Source organism: Salvelinus alpinus, chromosome 6 (genome assembly GCF_045679555.1).
Source record: "Salvelinus alpinus chromosome 6, SLU_Salpinus.1, whole genome shotgun sequence".
Lineage (NCBI taxonomy): Eukaryota > Metazoa > Chordata > Actinopteri > Salmoniformes > Salmonidae > Salvelinus > Salvelinus alpinus.
In genome coordinates this window covers 56,457,507-56,471,483 of record NC_092091.1, presented here as the reverse complement: position 1 = coordinate 56,471,483, position 13,977 = coordinate 56,457,507, and the positions used below count along the sequence as shown (strand labels likewise).

General features: G+C 40.2%; 1 protein-coding gene across 1 annotated transcript in view; it reads right to left on the bottom strand.

Moving 5' to 3' along the window:
• LOC139579711 (cell adhesion molecule CEACAM5-like) overlaps nt 1–11,174 on the bottom strand; it is a 35,752-nt gene extending 24,578 nt beyond the window's left edge. Inside the window, exons 1-6 of the mRNA XM_071408541.1 lie at nt 11,016–11,174; nt 5,642–5,962; nt 5,054–5,356; nt 4,449–4,538; nt 4,282–4,337; nt 3,798–3,925 (exon numbers count right to left, since the gene is read on the bottom strand). Of these exons, the coding sequence (XP_071264642.1) occupies nt 3,798–3,925; nt 4,282–4,337; nt 4,449–4,538; nt 5,054–5,356; nt 5,642–5,962; nt 11,016–11,058 (941 nt within the window). The 5' untranslated portion in view covers nt 11,059–11,174. The remainder of the gene's footprint in view (nt 1–3,797; nt 3,926–4,281; nt 4,338–4,448; nt 4,539–5,053; nt 5,357–5,641; nt 5,963–11,015) is intronic.
• Between the last annotated feature and the right edge of the window lie 2,803 nt (nt 11,175–13,977).

Sequence of the window (13,977 nt, the reverse complement as noted above, 5' to 3'; positions counted from 1 at the left end):
ATGCCGGTGTTTGGCATGACAAGGACAGACAAGTTGTTGATATGATAGCACAAACATACTGGATTTATCCAGGCTAGTTTGCTTGTTCCTCCTCCTCTTCTTGATCTTCCTCCTCCTCCTCCTCTTCGTGCCGTGGGGAAGATCTTCGTGGGTTAAACTCGGCCTTGTCTCAGGGTAGTAAGTTGGTGGTTTGAAGATATCCCTCTAGTGGTGTGGGGCTGTGCTTTGGCAAAGTGGGTGGGGTTAAATCCTGCCTGCTTGGCCCTGTCCGGGGTTATCGTCGGACGGGGCCACAGTGTCTCCCGAGTCCTCCTGTCTCAGCCTCCAGTATTTATGCAGTCATAGTTTATGTGTCGGGGGGCTAGGGTCAGTCTGTTATATCTCCTTTCTTATCCAAAAGGGATTGAGAGCATGGTTTGTGGCGTGAGCTATTTTGCGTAAGAGAAGCTGTACAGTGCTGGAGGAAGGTACCACATCTCTCCTATAAGCAAGTGAGAATGAGAGTGACTGACCCATATAGGCTACTGACTACAAAGTGAACAGACAGAGAAGCGATAACCACACGCTATGGTGAGAAAGAAGCTCATTTCTACATAGCATGCAATACAATCGCACATGCACACATACATATGCATGCAAACTCACCATACTCTGGGGATGATGAAGGGGTTGATGGAATCCATGTGGGTTGACATGTTCATTTTGATACATGTGTATTTGTAGTCTTAATTGAGCAACCAGAAGCATGTACCATACTCTCTCCATTTGTGGGTTTTGTTATTAGATTAACGTCAGGGGCTTATTCAAAGAACCTTGCAGATAGAACAGTGATGTACAGAAGATCAGAAGTCATCTGTGTAGGCCTGTATTCTGTAAAACACATTCCTATCAGCTATGCTTCTGATCATATGTGAATAAAATGACCACACCACAGTCATAGAAAGAGACATGCAACTCTGATGGTAGCTGCAGAATGCTGGATAACTTTCAAATATAGTATTTTTAAATCCTGCATAGTGTTGAAAATATATAGCATCTGACAACTCAAACATTTATATTTCTATAAAGGCTATTTGTTTTTCAGTTATTTTCACCCTGCAGTTGTGCACGTTTTTATTCCATTTTCTTCTGAACTGCTTTGTTTTGTCTTGACACATTTACTACTATTTTTCATTCTCTCACAATGGATATTAACATTCAGTATTAACACACAATATCTGGCCTGATCCTGTTTTTTGGGCCTTCAGGCAGTTTACATTCTGTTTATCTATTGGTTCATTCCTTGTCACTTCAGCAAGCCATGACACCCACCATCTCAGATTGATCTGAAATCATTTCTGTCGTTAGAAACAGATAATATTCGCATTTCTATAAAAACACGTGTTGAGATATAATTTGATCTCTGAGAAATTAAGCTAATTGATTGTACCTAAATTGACCATTTTAATTCATAGGATTGATTCACATTAATGTAAGCACTCTGTTACATTGCGCCGGATGTCATTCATTTGAAAGAGGACCATCCACGGTGGAATAGAAATGCAATGCCTCCTTGTGGTTCCTTTGCGAGACGGACGCTGCATACTTTGAATCTTTCCAAAGATCAAGAAGTTGTCAAACCACAGAAGGTGATAAAAAATATGTCGCTTTCGACAATGGGTTCCATGATGGAGATTGCAATCATGTTGTACACTCGCTTTTGCCACGGGCCATGTTGCCAACACTGACACAGGGATATCGAATGTCGTCTTGGTCCTCCGGAAGCGAAGCGTGTGACCTGGCGACAGCAGATGATGAAATTGAGGGATTCTTAACTACAGTTGGGAATATATTGTTTAGATTGTAAAATTAGTAAAATTAGTAACTGTACGTGCGGTCCGAAAGAAGGAATATGCGATTATATGGATCAGATGGATGATGCATTACGTACTAATCTGACAATGCAGGAATATACAGTGAAGTCGGAAGTTTACATACACCTCAGCCAAATACATTTAAACTCAGTTTTTCACAATTCCTGACATTTAATCCAAGTAAAAATTCCCTGTCTTAGTAAAAATTCCATGTCTTTATTTTAAGAATGTGAAATGTCAGAATAATAGTAGAGAAATTGATTTATTTCAGCTTTTATTAATTTTTATCACATTCCCAGTGGGTCAGACGTTTACATACACTCAGTTGATATTTGGTAGCATTGCCTTTAAATTGTTTAACTTGGGTCAAATGTTTCGGGTAGCCTTCGACAAGCTTCCCACAATAATTTGGGTGAATTTTGGCTCATTCGTCCTGACAGAGCTGGTGTAACTGAGTCATGTTTGTAGGCCTCCTTGCTCGTACACGCTTTTTCAGTTCTGCCCACAAATGTTCTATAGGATTGAGGTCAGGGCTTTGTGATGACCACTCCAATACCTTGACTTTGTTGTCCTTAATCCATTTTGCCACAACTTTGGAAGTATGCTTGGGGTCATTGTCCATTTGGAAGACCTATTTGCGACCAAGCTTTAACTTCCTGACTGATTTCTTGAGATGTTGCTTCCATATATCCACATCATTTTCCGTCCTCATGATGCCATCTATTTTGTGAAGTTCACCAGTCCCTCCTACAGCAAAGCACCCCCACAACATGATGCTGCCACCCTCGTTCTTCACGGTTGGGATGGTGTTCTTCGGCTTGCAAGCATCCCCCTTTTTTCTTCAAACATAACGATGGTCATTATGGCCAAACAGTTCTATTTTTGTTTCATCAGATTCACCGGACATTCCTCCAAAAAGTACGATATTTGTCCCCATGTGCAGTTGCAAACCGTCTGGCTTTTTTATGGTGGTTTTGGAGCAGTGGCTTCTTCCTTGCAGAGCGGCCTTTCAGGTTATGTCAATATAGGACTCGTTTTACTGTGGATAAAGATACTTTTCACCTGTTTCCTTCAGCATCTTCACAAGGTCCTTTGCTGTTGTTCTGGGATTGATTTGGACTTTTAATACCAAAGTATGTTAATCTCTAGGAGACAGAACGCGTCTCTTTCCTGAGCGGTATGACGGCTGCAGGGTCCTATGGTGTTTATACTTGCGCACTATTGTTTGTACAGATGAACGTGGTACCTTCAGGCATTTGTAAATTTCTCATAAGGATGAACCAGACTTGTGAAGGTCCACAATTATTTTTCTGAGGTCTTGGCTGATTTATTTTGATATTCCCATGATGTCAAGCAAAGAGGCACTGAGTTTGAAGGTAGGCCTTGAAATACATCCACAGGTACACCTCCAATTGACTCAAATGATGTCCATTAGCCTATCAGAAGCTTCTAAAGCCATGACATCATTTTCTGGATTTTTCCAAACTGTTTAAAGTTACAGTCAACTTAGTGTATGTAAACTTCTGACCCACTGGAATTGTGATACAGTGAATTATAAGTGAAATAATCTGTCTGAAAACAATTGTTGGAAAAATTATTTGTGTCATGCACAAAGTAGATGTCCAAACCGACTTGCCAAAACTATAGTTTGTTAACAATACATTTGTGGAGTGGTGGAAAAATGAGTTTTAATGACTACAACGTAAGTGTATGTAAACTTCCGACTTCAACTGTACACACAGCATGTAACATTGTCAGAGTGGGTTAGTTGCATACCTATAGCACCATGCCAACGTGAAACATGTAGGACCAATGCTGTCGTTGGTCTGGCCCCTCACCGGAGACCAATCCGGAATGGCTAAACCTACCAGGGGCCAAAGCCCCCTCCGGAGTAGCTCTCAGGGTCATTGAGACACACAAGCCTCTAAACCACGCCAAGGTCACAGCTTTGAGAGAGGAGTGATTGAATCCAGTCCTGACTGAACAGAAGGTGAGATTCTGACATCTGCGTACAAAACAGACTCCTCTGGTGAACAGACTCCTCCGGTGCCAGATACCGGTATATCCCCAACCTGTAAAGCCAGCACATAAACAATTAGAAACAGAAGCCTATAATTCAATAAGATCCACCCATTTGCAAACTGTGCTTGTTCTTATGTATTCTGTATTATCACATTGGCTGGTATGTTATACAAGCCAACAACAAGTGACCACTTCCATCCTAAAATGTGTGTGTGTTCACAGATACAGAAGTTGCATAGAAAGAATCATAATATGCATGCACATATATACACAGTGCATGCACACATATATACACAGTGCATGCACATATATACACAGTGCATGCACACATACTGTAAATGCACAGTGCATGCACACATACAGTATATGCACAGTGCATGCACACATCCATAAACATTGCACTTACCGATCTCTGAAAGTTCACATCAGCATAATGTTGGTCTTCTTCACTTTGCATGCAGGCTGCATTGACATTTAGGGAAAAGGCATGATATTACACAATTACCTATGTTCTGTGTTTGTTACCTTCAGGGTACTCTGTATGATGTGAACTGTAACACAGATTGTACTTACCTCCACATGTTCTTATTTTAACTGCCCAGAATATACCACCACTTATTATCCCAACTGCTAACAATGTGACCAGTGCGATGGGGCCAGACTCTGTCAGGAGTAAAATGGAGGGTGGGTGGGAGTGAACTGTTCAGTCACTCATTTGGCATTGCTTGTCATAACTTTTTCATTCACTTTTTCTCATCTACCATATTTGTTAATCAACTGTATGTTGTATGTGGCCTTGCCCTGTATTCACCTGCAGCCTATATTCTTCCTGTCTAAGTGAAATTCAGCTGTTCAAACCCATGCCATGTGCTTTAGTCAATACCGATGAATGACATTGATGAAGGTATTATAAAGTAGGCTACAAGGCTCATAGGCAAATGAATACAGAAATCAGCTGGCTGTAATACATAAGTTAAAATAATTACAATATGATAATACGCATGTTGAGGGATTTTGTAAAAACTACCCTCATGTTTTAATGTTAAAAATATTTCTCCCCTTACTATCCTACAAAATAAGTTGTTAGTGAGGAAATGAAGAGCAGACACTGTCTGGGTGTTGGCTCTCACTGACCTACAAAAAGGAAAAACACAATACTATATGCAGTGTTGACATACCTTTGACGGCAGAGCGTGAGGACAATTGAGGGCAGAGCGTTTGAAAGTTGAGTGGACTTGGTTTTGAGTCAACAGGGTTGGAAGCCTCACATCTGTAGGTGTCAGTATTTATTTTTTTTAACTCCAGAGGGAGAGAGAGATTGGCGAGAAGATCAGGGCTGCTGGTCTGGTTGAATATCTCCTCTCCTCTGTACCAGGACAAGATCACCTCTCTCCCGTTCTTCACAGTGCACACCAATGAACAGCTCACTTTTTCAAATGGACTGTCCACTGAGTGACTGATGTGAGGAGCAGACACTGAGGCTGGGAAAGCAGAATGATTAGGCAGTGACTCAATGACAAACAGAGATTAAAAATGTGTTACAGTAAAAACTAAGATGTCATAAATGAGACCTAAACATATATAAAGAAGTGGGCTACTTCTTTTGCAAACATGTGGCAGACTCAGATCAGCCATGGTAAATGTTAGTTTAAAAACATGTAACTAAATACAAAGGTCTTTCTTGATCTTCATTGAAACAACTCTGGGTAACAGACTAAATGGGAGAATGGAAAAAAGGGAAGTAAAAAAAGAAGCCAGACACGCACCATAGACAGTTAGATTTGCAATCTTAGATGAACTCTGTGTATCGATGATAAGTATTTTATAAAGTCCAGAGTCGTTGATGGTGAGGTTTCTGATGGTGAGAGATCCAGTCTGAGTATCCAGCTTCAGTCTGTCTTTGAACTTCCTACTGTAGTTCATTGTAATCACACCAGCATTCAGCAGAGCTATGTTATCAAATGAATCTGAACGACTCAATGGGAAAGACCATGCTATAACAGTGCCGCTACGTAGTTCAGTAAGTCCAGTCGGTAAAGTTACTTTCATTCCCTCTTTTCCCGTCACATTTACAGCATCAATCAGATCTGAAAGGAAGAAATAAAACATAGGCTAAGGGCAGTAGCTACATCAATACAAGACATTAACAGGACTAAATCCTGTAGGCTCTCCCGGATCCAAGCCAAGCACATGATAGACTAGCCTTAATTTATTTCTACTTTTACAGTATGTAGTGACCTACAGTACGTACATTTTTGTTTTGTATTGTCTTTGTATTATTATTATTTTAGAATCCTTTGAGTTGTAGTTATGGCTACTAGGTGTAGCCTACACTTTAGTTCACATTTCTAACTTGTGAACACTAAATACGACTATTTTGAACTTTATTTAACCCAGAGCTGCCAACGCGCGTGAGACACACATTAATTTCACCCTCTTCATTAGCTTTCACGGCACACCTCTTACAGGGCTGACAACTTTTGAAAAAAGCTTGGAGTGCGGTCTGCTCTGTGAATTTCATTGCCCCCTGGTGCAATCCCTAGACGGGGGACTGGGGGTCCCCCCCTCCCCCTCCAGGAAGATTTGACTGTTTAAAGCAAATTTACAGCAATTCTACGTATTTTGACATGGCTTAGGTCTATGACCAGAGTGGAAAAAGGTGAATTCAGGATGCGTCGAACATTAAATCAACACTCAAAATTCGACAACTTTGTTACTTTGAGATTTTGGGGGGGATGAAATGTAAACTATGCTAATATTTGTTAGGTGGGTTGACATTTTATTCAGACAGTAATGAAATGAGATAAGATAAGGAGACAGGCAAATGCTAGAAACAGTGGGAAGGTTGGATGCAGGGATTGATCCTTGTTCTCAGGTGGAAAGTTATATGAGACACATGCTGGGTAGTGTTACCACTACACCAAGGCTCTGAACAATAAATGTTATTGGTTGATGGCAGTGGGTAACCAAATCATAGATTGCAGTCTGCTTGTCCATAGACTGCTTTCAAGGTAAGGACACAAACATTGTATATTTTGTAATTTGGGTGAACTATCTATTTAAAATAGGGCTGGAAGTAAATACTGCTTGCTCTCCAGGAGGGTTGCCCCCTCTGGTCTTTTTCAGAAGTGCTGGGTGTTTGAAAATGTTGTTAAAAAAATAATAATCTCAAAATCACCCAACCTTCAAGAGAAATCAAATTAATATCAATATTCAGGTGGTTTATGTTTACTAGTTGAAGATCCTTGCCATCATCTTACTCTACACAGACAAAATATAATGTGTTTATGAGTTGTGCCCCCCTACCATCTCTGCCTCATAATCTCTGCACAATACAAAAATGTGAAAATTATTTTTGATTCCTGGTGTCACGTTCCTGACCTGTTTTCTCTTGTTTTTGTATGTGTTTAGTTGGTCAGGGCGTGAGTTGGGGTGGGCATTCTATGTTATGTGTTTCTATGTTTAGGTTCATTGTCTGTTAGCCTTATATGGTTGTCAATCAGGGACAGGTGTTATTCATTTCCTCTGATTGAGAATCATATATAGGTAGGCTGTTTCACACTGTTTGTTTGTGGGTGATTGTCTTCCGTGTCTGTATGTATGTTCGTACCACACGGGACTGTAGCGTTTGTTTGTAGTCTGTACCTGTTCGTGCGTTCTTCGTGTATTTGTAAGTTCTCATGTTCAGGTCTGTAACGGTTGTCTTGTGGTGAATGAGCGGACCAAGGCGCAGCGGGTGATGAATACATAATGAATATTTATTTAATAGACCAGACGAACACTGACACGAAAATATACTTGAAAATACAAAACAACAAAACGAACTAAACAGACCTGAACATGAGAACTTACAAATACAATGAATCTAAACATAGAAACACATAACATAGAATGCCCACCCCAACTCACGCCCTGACCAACTAAACACATACAAAAACAAGAGAAAACAGGTCAGGAACGTGACACCTGGAGCATTTATTATCTTATGCCTATTTGAATTATTCAAAACTGTCCATGAATGGCTGCAAAAATACATGGCCTCATGTAAGTCATTTTCAAAGACACAAGTAGGCATATCAGATTTCAAATATATGATTACAGTGGCAAAATTGTGAAGAAGTGGAATAATCAAATAAGTGTGGGGAATAGTTAAACGCAGTAATGAGACAATCTTTTTGCCCATTGTGAAGAATGAGAATTGCTCCACTGATCAGACTAAATAAAGTAAATAGCTAATTAAATCTCCTGAAGAATAGATGACATAAATCTGCCCTTGCACCCTAACCAATTATGTTTCTAGTTATTGTCCCCCCTCTAGAATAAAACTTACACTTTTGGGTTCACAATCTGTTTGACATTTTTTTTTCATAGTTACAAATCAGGTCCCCCTACCAAACTTCCCTGCTTAAACCTATTGTAGTGTAGGTCTGTCTGTCTGCTGCCTTTTCGTTCTCACAGCCTAAATGCCAATCACCAAAAGAGCGGACTAATGCAAGTGTGGATTAAATTGACTTTAGTACATACTGTCTGTTGTGTCTTAGCTATTATTACTAATGGATATATAATAAGAAAGACTCTGAATACAACGAAGTGAACTGGAGCTTCACGTTTACTAAACCTAGTTTGTACAAGAATAACATAGAGCAACACTGCACATGACCAAGGACGCATCACGATCTGAACCACTATCGTCGTCCTGTCTTGCCACAGCACTTTGAACCGCCACACATTGAAGCATATGATTAATCAAGTTATCTAAGGGATAAAGGGGATTGGATGGAAAAAGAAACGCCCCTCATGATTAGAGTGGAGCTGAATGGAGAGAGAGAACCATCTCTGCTGAGTTTATAGAACTCTAAAAAAGAGTAGCATGGGACCACTGTTTTATATATGTTGTCGACAAAATTAGGTGGTTGTTACTCCAGTCCGTATTGCAGAATGCAGCATTTTGACAGCATGTACAAAAGTTGATTTAATCCACACTGGTTCACTCCTTTGGTGATTGTCGTTTAGGCTGTGACAACGTAAAGGCAGCAGACAGACCTACCTAGAGTGTAAGTTTTATTCTAGAGTGGGGAAAACACATAGAAAAATTATTTGGTTCGGGGCAGATTTATGTATTCTTGTCTTCGGGAGATTTTATTATTTATTTACTTTTAGTCTGATCAGTGGAACAATTCTCATTCTTAACAATGGGCAAACATGTTGTTTCATTACTGTGCTTGACTTGTCAGCAAGAACACTACTGTTATTCCCCACACTTATTTGATTATTCCACTTCTTCACAATTTTGCCACTGTAATCACATATTTGAAATCTGATATGCCTACTTGCGTCTTTGAAGAGGAATTACATGAGGATATGTTATCCATTCATGGACAGTTTTGAATAAGTCGTACAAATAAGAAGAGGGTGAACATCAACAAAGACCTCTCTCTTCCTATCATCTACGCTGTGTACAATGACAAGGGCCCGTATGAGTGTGTCTGTCATAATCACACTGTTGCAGATGTAAAGCTAGATGTTCTGGGTAAGTTGAACAGGGCATGATGAAACTTTACATTTTGAATGTTGACTGGGTACAAGAACTATGACTACTTTACTCAGGGATAGATTTGAAGAGTTTACTTCCAAAACACTATATGCACCAGTTTCTTTCATAAGAAATGATTGGTTATGTTGTTTTTTTTGTCCATTGATGTGTATACATTTTTTGTTGTTGTTGCAAAATGCTACATATCCATTTTTTTTAGCTGGAATAGAATGTTCGTATCCTGTATATTTGACAGTGATATGTGATTTGTTTCTTAGATCTGTCTTTATGTAGTGATGTGGTGTCTCTTGTCGTGATGTGTGTTTTGTCCTATGTTTGTATTTACATTTTTTTTTTTTTTATCCCAGTCCCCGTCCCCGCAGGAGGCCTTTTGCCTTTTGGTAGGCCATCTTAGTAAATACGAATTGGTTATTATTAACTGACTTGCCTAGTTAAATAAAAGTTAAATTAAAAAAACGATATAAGCATTGGCTATTAAATGCTCCAGGAATCAAGTATAATTTTGGACATTTTAGTATTGTGCACATGCTAGGCAGAGATGGTACGATGACTCATAAACACATTATATTTTGTCTGTGTAGAGTAAGATGATGGCAAGGATCTTCAACTAGTAGGCATAAACCACCTGAATATTGATATTCATTAGATTTTCCTTGAAGGTTGGGTGATTTTGAGAAATCAATTGTTATAAAAATAACATTTTCAAACACACAGCACTTCAGAGGAGGACACCCCAGCAAGCAGGATTTTCTTCCAGCCCTATTTTAAAGAGATAGTCCACCCAAATTACAAAATGTTTGTGGAGTTACCTTGAAAGCAGTCTATGGATAAGGAGACTGCAATCTATGATTTTGTTCCCCACTGCATCAACCATGGATATTAAAAATGTACTTTATATCTCATAGTAACAAACGTGTCAAATTTTGAGTGTTAATTTAATGTTCAAAGCATCCTGAAAACAGCTGACCTGTGTTTATTATTTAATTTTTTTACCCTGGTCATATGCCTAACTCATGTCAAACACGTAGAATTCCAGGAAATGAGCTTTAAAAAACTACAATTATCGTCTAGGGGTTGTGCCAGGGGGCAATAAAATTCACATTGCAAATCTCACTCTAACTTTCTTTTTTTAATTTTAATTTAATTTAACCTATTTAACTAGGCAAGTCATTTAAGAGCAAATTATTATTTACAGTGATGACCTACATTGGCCAAAACCGGCCAATTGTGCACCACCCTATGGGACTCCCAATCACGGGCAGTTGTGATACAGCCTGGATTTGAACCAGGGTGTCTGTAGTGACACCTCACACACTGAGATGCAGTGTCTTAGACTGCTTCACCACTGGAGCCCAAAAGTTGGCAGCCCGGATTTAACCAGTAAGTCATCGAGAACACATTTTCTCTTTTACAATAAGGACATGACCAAAAAGCGATTGTGAAATTATAAAACAAAAAAATCTGCAGCATTTTCCACATAGCACTTTGCAATAATATAGCATATTCACATAAATTACACAAGAGTCATGTAACGTGATAGTAGCCTACTTTTGTAATTGACTCTCAGTTTGACAAGGCAGACTTACCACTTTTGAGAAAGAGTAATATCCAGAGAACAAATCTTATCATTTTTCTTTTCAGTAGGGTGCTCAGATTAAGTATAATTCACTCTACGTTCTCCCACCCATTGCGCCACATGCCCGTCTCTCTCTGTCTCTCTCTGTCTGTCTGTTTCTCTCTCTCTCTCACTCACACACACACATTGGGTGCCCCATCTCTATTACTCTTTCTCTCTTTCACACATTGTGTGCTCTGTCTCTCTCTCTCTCTCCACCAGACAAACATGTCAGAGCAAGTGGGGAGTGTCCCTTCTTGTAATTTAAATTCAAAGGACTTTATTGGCATGGGAAACATCTGTTTACGTTGCCAAAGCAAGTGAAATAGATAAATAAAGTGAAAAATAAAAATAAACCGTCAACATTACACTAACAAAAGTTCAAAAGGAATAGAGACATTTAAAATGTCATATTATTGCTATACACAATGTTGTAACAATGTGCAAATAGTTCAAGTACAAACATACATACGGGTTGTCTTCACAACAATGTTTGTTCTTCACAATCTTGCTGCTGTGATGGCACACTGTACTGTTTCAACCAATTGGATTTGTTTAGAATTCTCTGTGGATCTGTTTAATCTGAGGGACATACAGTATATCACAAAAGTGAGTACACCCCTCACATTTTTGTAAATATTTGAGTATATCTTTTCATGTGACAACACTGAAGAAATGACACTTTGCTACAATGTAAAGTAGTGAGTGTACAGCTTGTATAACAGTGTAAATTTGCTGTCCCCTCAAAATAACTCAACACACTGCCATTAATGTCTAAACCGCTGGCAACAAAAGTGAGTACACCCCTAAGTGAAAATGTCCAAATTGGGCCCAATTAGCCATTTTCCCTCCCCGGTGTCATGTGACTCGTTAGTGTTACAAGGTCTCAGGTGTGAATGGGGAGCAGGTGTGTTAAATTTGGTATCATCGCTCTCACACTCCCTCATACTGACTGGTCACTGGAAGTTCAACATGGCACCTCATGGCAAAGAACTCTCTGAGGATCTGAAAAAAAGAATTGTTGCTCTACATAAAGATGGCCTGGGCTATAAGAAGATTGCCAAGACCCTGAAACTGAGCTGCAGCACGGTAGCCAAGACCATACAGCGGTTTAACTGGACAGGTTCCACTCAGAACAGGCCTCGCCATGGTCGACCAAAGAAGTTGAGTGCACGTGCTCAGCGTCATATCCAGAGGTCTTTGGGAAATAGACGTATGATTGCTGCCAGCATTGCTGCAGAGGTTGAAGGGGTGGGGGGTCAGCCTGTCAGTGGTCAGACCATACGCCGTACACTGTATCAAATTGGTCTGCATGGCTGTCGTCCCAGAAGGAAGCCTCTTCTAAAGATGATGCACAAGAAAGCCCGCAAACAGTTTGCTGAAGACAAGCAGACTAAGGACATGGATTACTGGAACCATGTCCTGTGGTCTGATGAGACCAAGATAAACTTATTTGGTTCAGATGGTGTCAAGCGTGTGTGGCGGCAACCAGGTGAGGAGTTCAAAGACAAGTGTGTCTTGCCTACAGTCAAGCATGGTGGTGGGAGTGTCATGGTCTGGGGCTGCATGAGTGCTGCCGGCACTGGGGAGCTACAGTTCATTGAGGAAACCATGAATGCCAACATGTACTGTGACATACTGAAGCAGAGCATGATCCCCTCCCTTCGGAGACTGGGCCGCAGGGCAGTATTCCAACATGATAACGACCCCAAACACACCTCCAAGACGACCACTGCCCTGCTAAAGAAGCTGAGGGTAAAGGTGATGGACTGGCCAAGCATGTCTCCAGACCTAAACCCTATTGAGCATCTGTGGGGCATCCTCAAACGGAAGGTGGAGGAGTGCAAGGTCTCTAACATCCACCAGCTCCGTGATGTCGTCATGGAGGAGTGGAAGAGGACTCCAGTGGCAACCTGTGAAGCTCTGGTGAACTCCATGCCCAAGAGGGTTAAGGCAGTGCTGGAAAATGATGGTGGCCACACAATATATTGACACTTTGGGCCCAATTTGGACATTTGCACTTAGGGGTGTACTCACTTTTGTTGCCAGCGGTTTAGACATTAATGGCTGTGTGTTGAGTTATTTTGAGGGGACAGCAAATGTACACTGTTATACAAGCTGTACACTCACTACTTTACATTGTAGCAAAGTATCATTTCTTCAGTGTTGTCACATGAAAAGATATACTCAAATATTTACAAAAATGTGAGGGGTGTACTCACTTTTGTGATATACTGTATGTGTCTCTAATATGGTCATACATTTGGCAGGAGGTTAGGAAGTGCAGCTCAGTTTCCACCAAATTGTGTGAGCAGTGTGCACATAGCCTGTCTTCTCTTGAGAGCCAGGTCTATATTCAGAGCCATATCCCATTAATGCTTAGAGAAGATCTTATATCAAGTGTTATTGAAGTGTTGTGGTTGCAGGTTCACTTGTCACATCTAAAGCCTTTTCTTTTGGGGTGTTGCTATAAGCCACCAAGTGCTAATAGTCAGTATCTAAATAATATGTGTGAAATGCTTGATAGTCTATGTGATGTAAACAGAGAGGTCTACTTTCTTGGGGACCTGAATATAGACTGGTTTTCATCAAGCTGTCCGCTCAAGAGGAAGTTTCTCACTGTAACCAGTGCCTGTAATCTGGTTCAGGATATTAATCAACCTACCAGGGTGTTTACAAACACTACAGGAACAAGATCATCCACATTTTTACTAATACTATAGAACTTTGTTCTAAAGCCTTATCCGTACCCATTTTATGGGGCGGCAGGTACTGTTCCTCGGCTGCCATTGTAAAGAAGAATTTGTTCTTAACTGACTTGCCTTGTTGAATTAAGGTAAAAAATAAATACAAATAAAATTGGATGCAGTGATCACAATATAGTTGCTATATCCAGGAAAGCCTAAGTTCCAATAGCTGGGCCTGTAATGGTG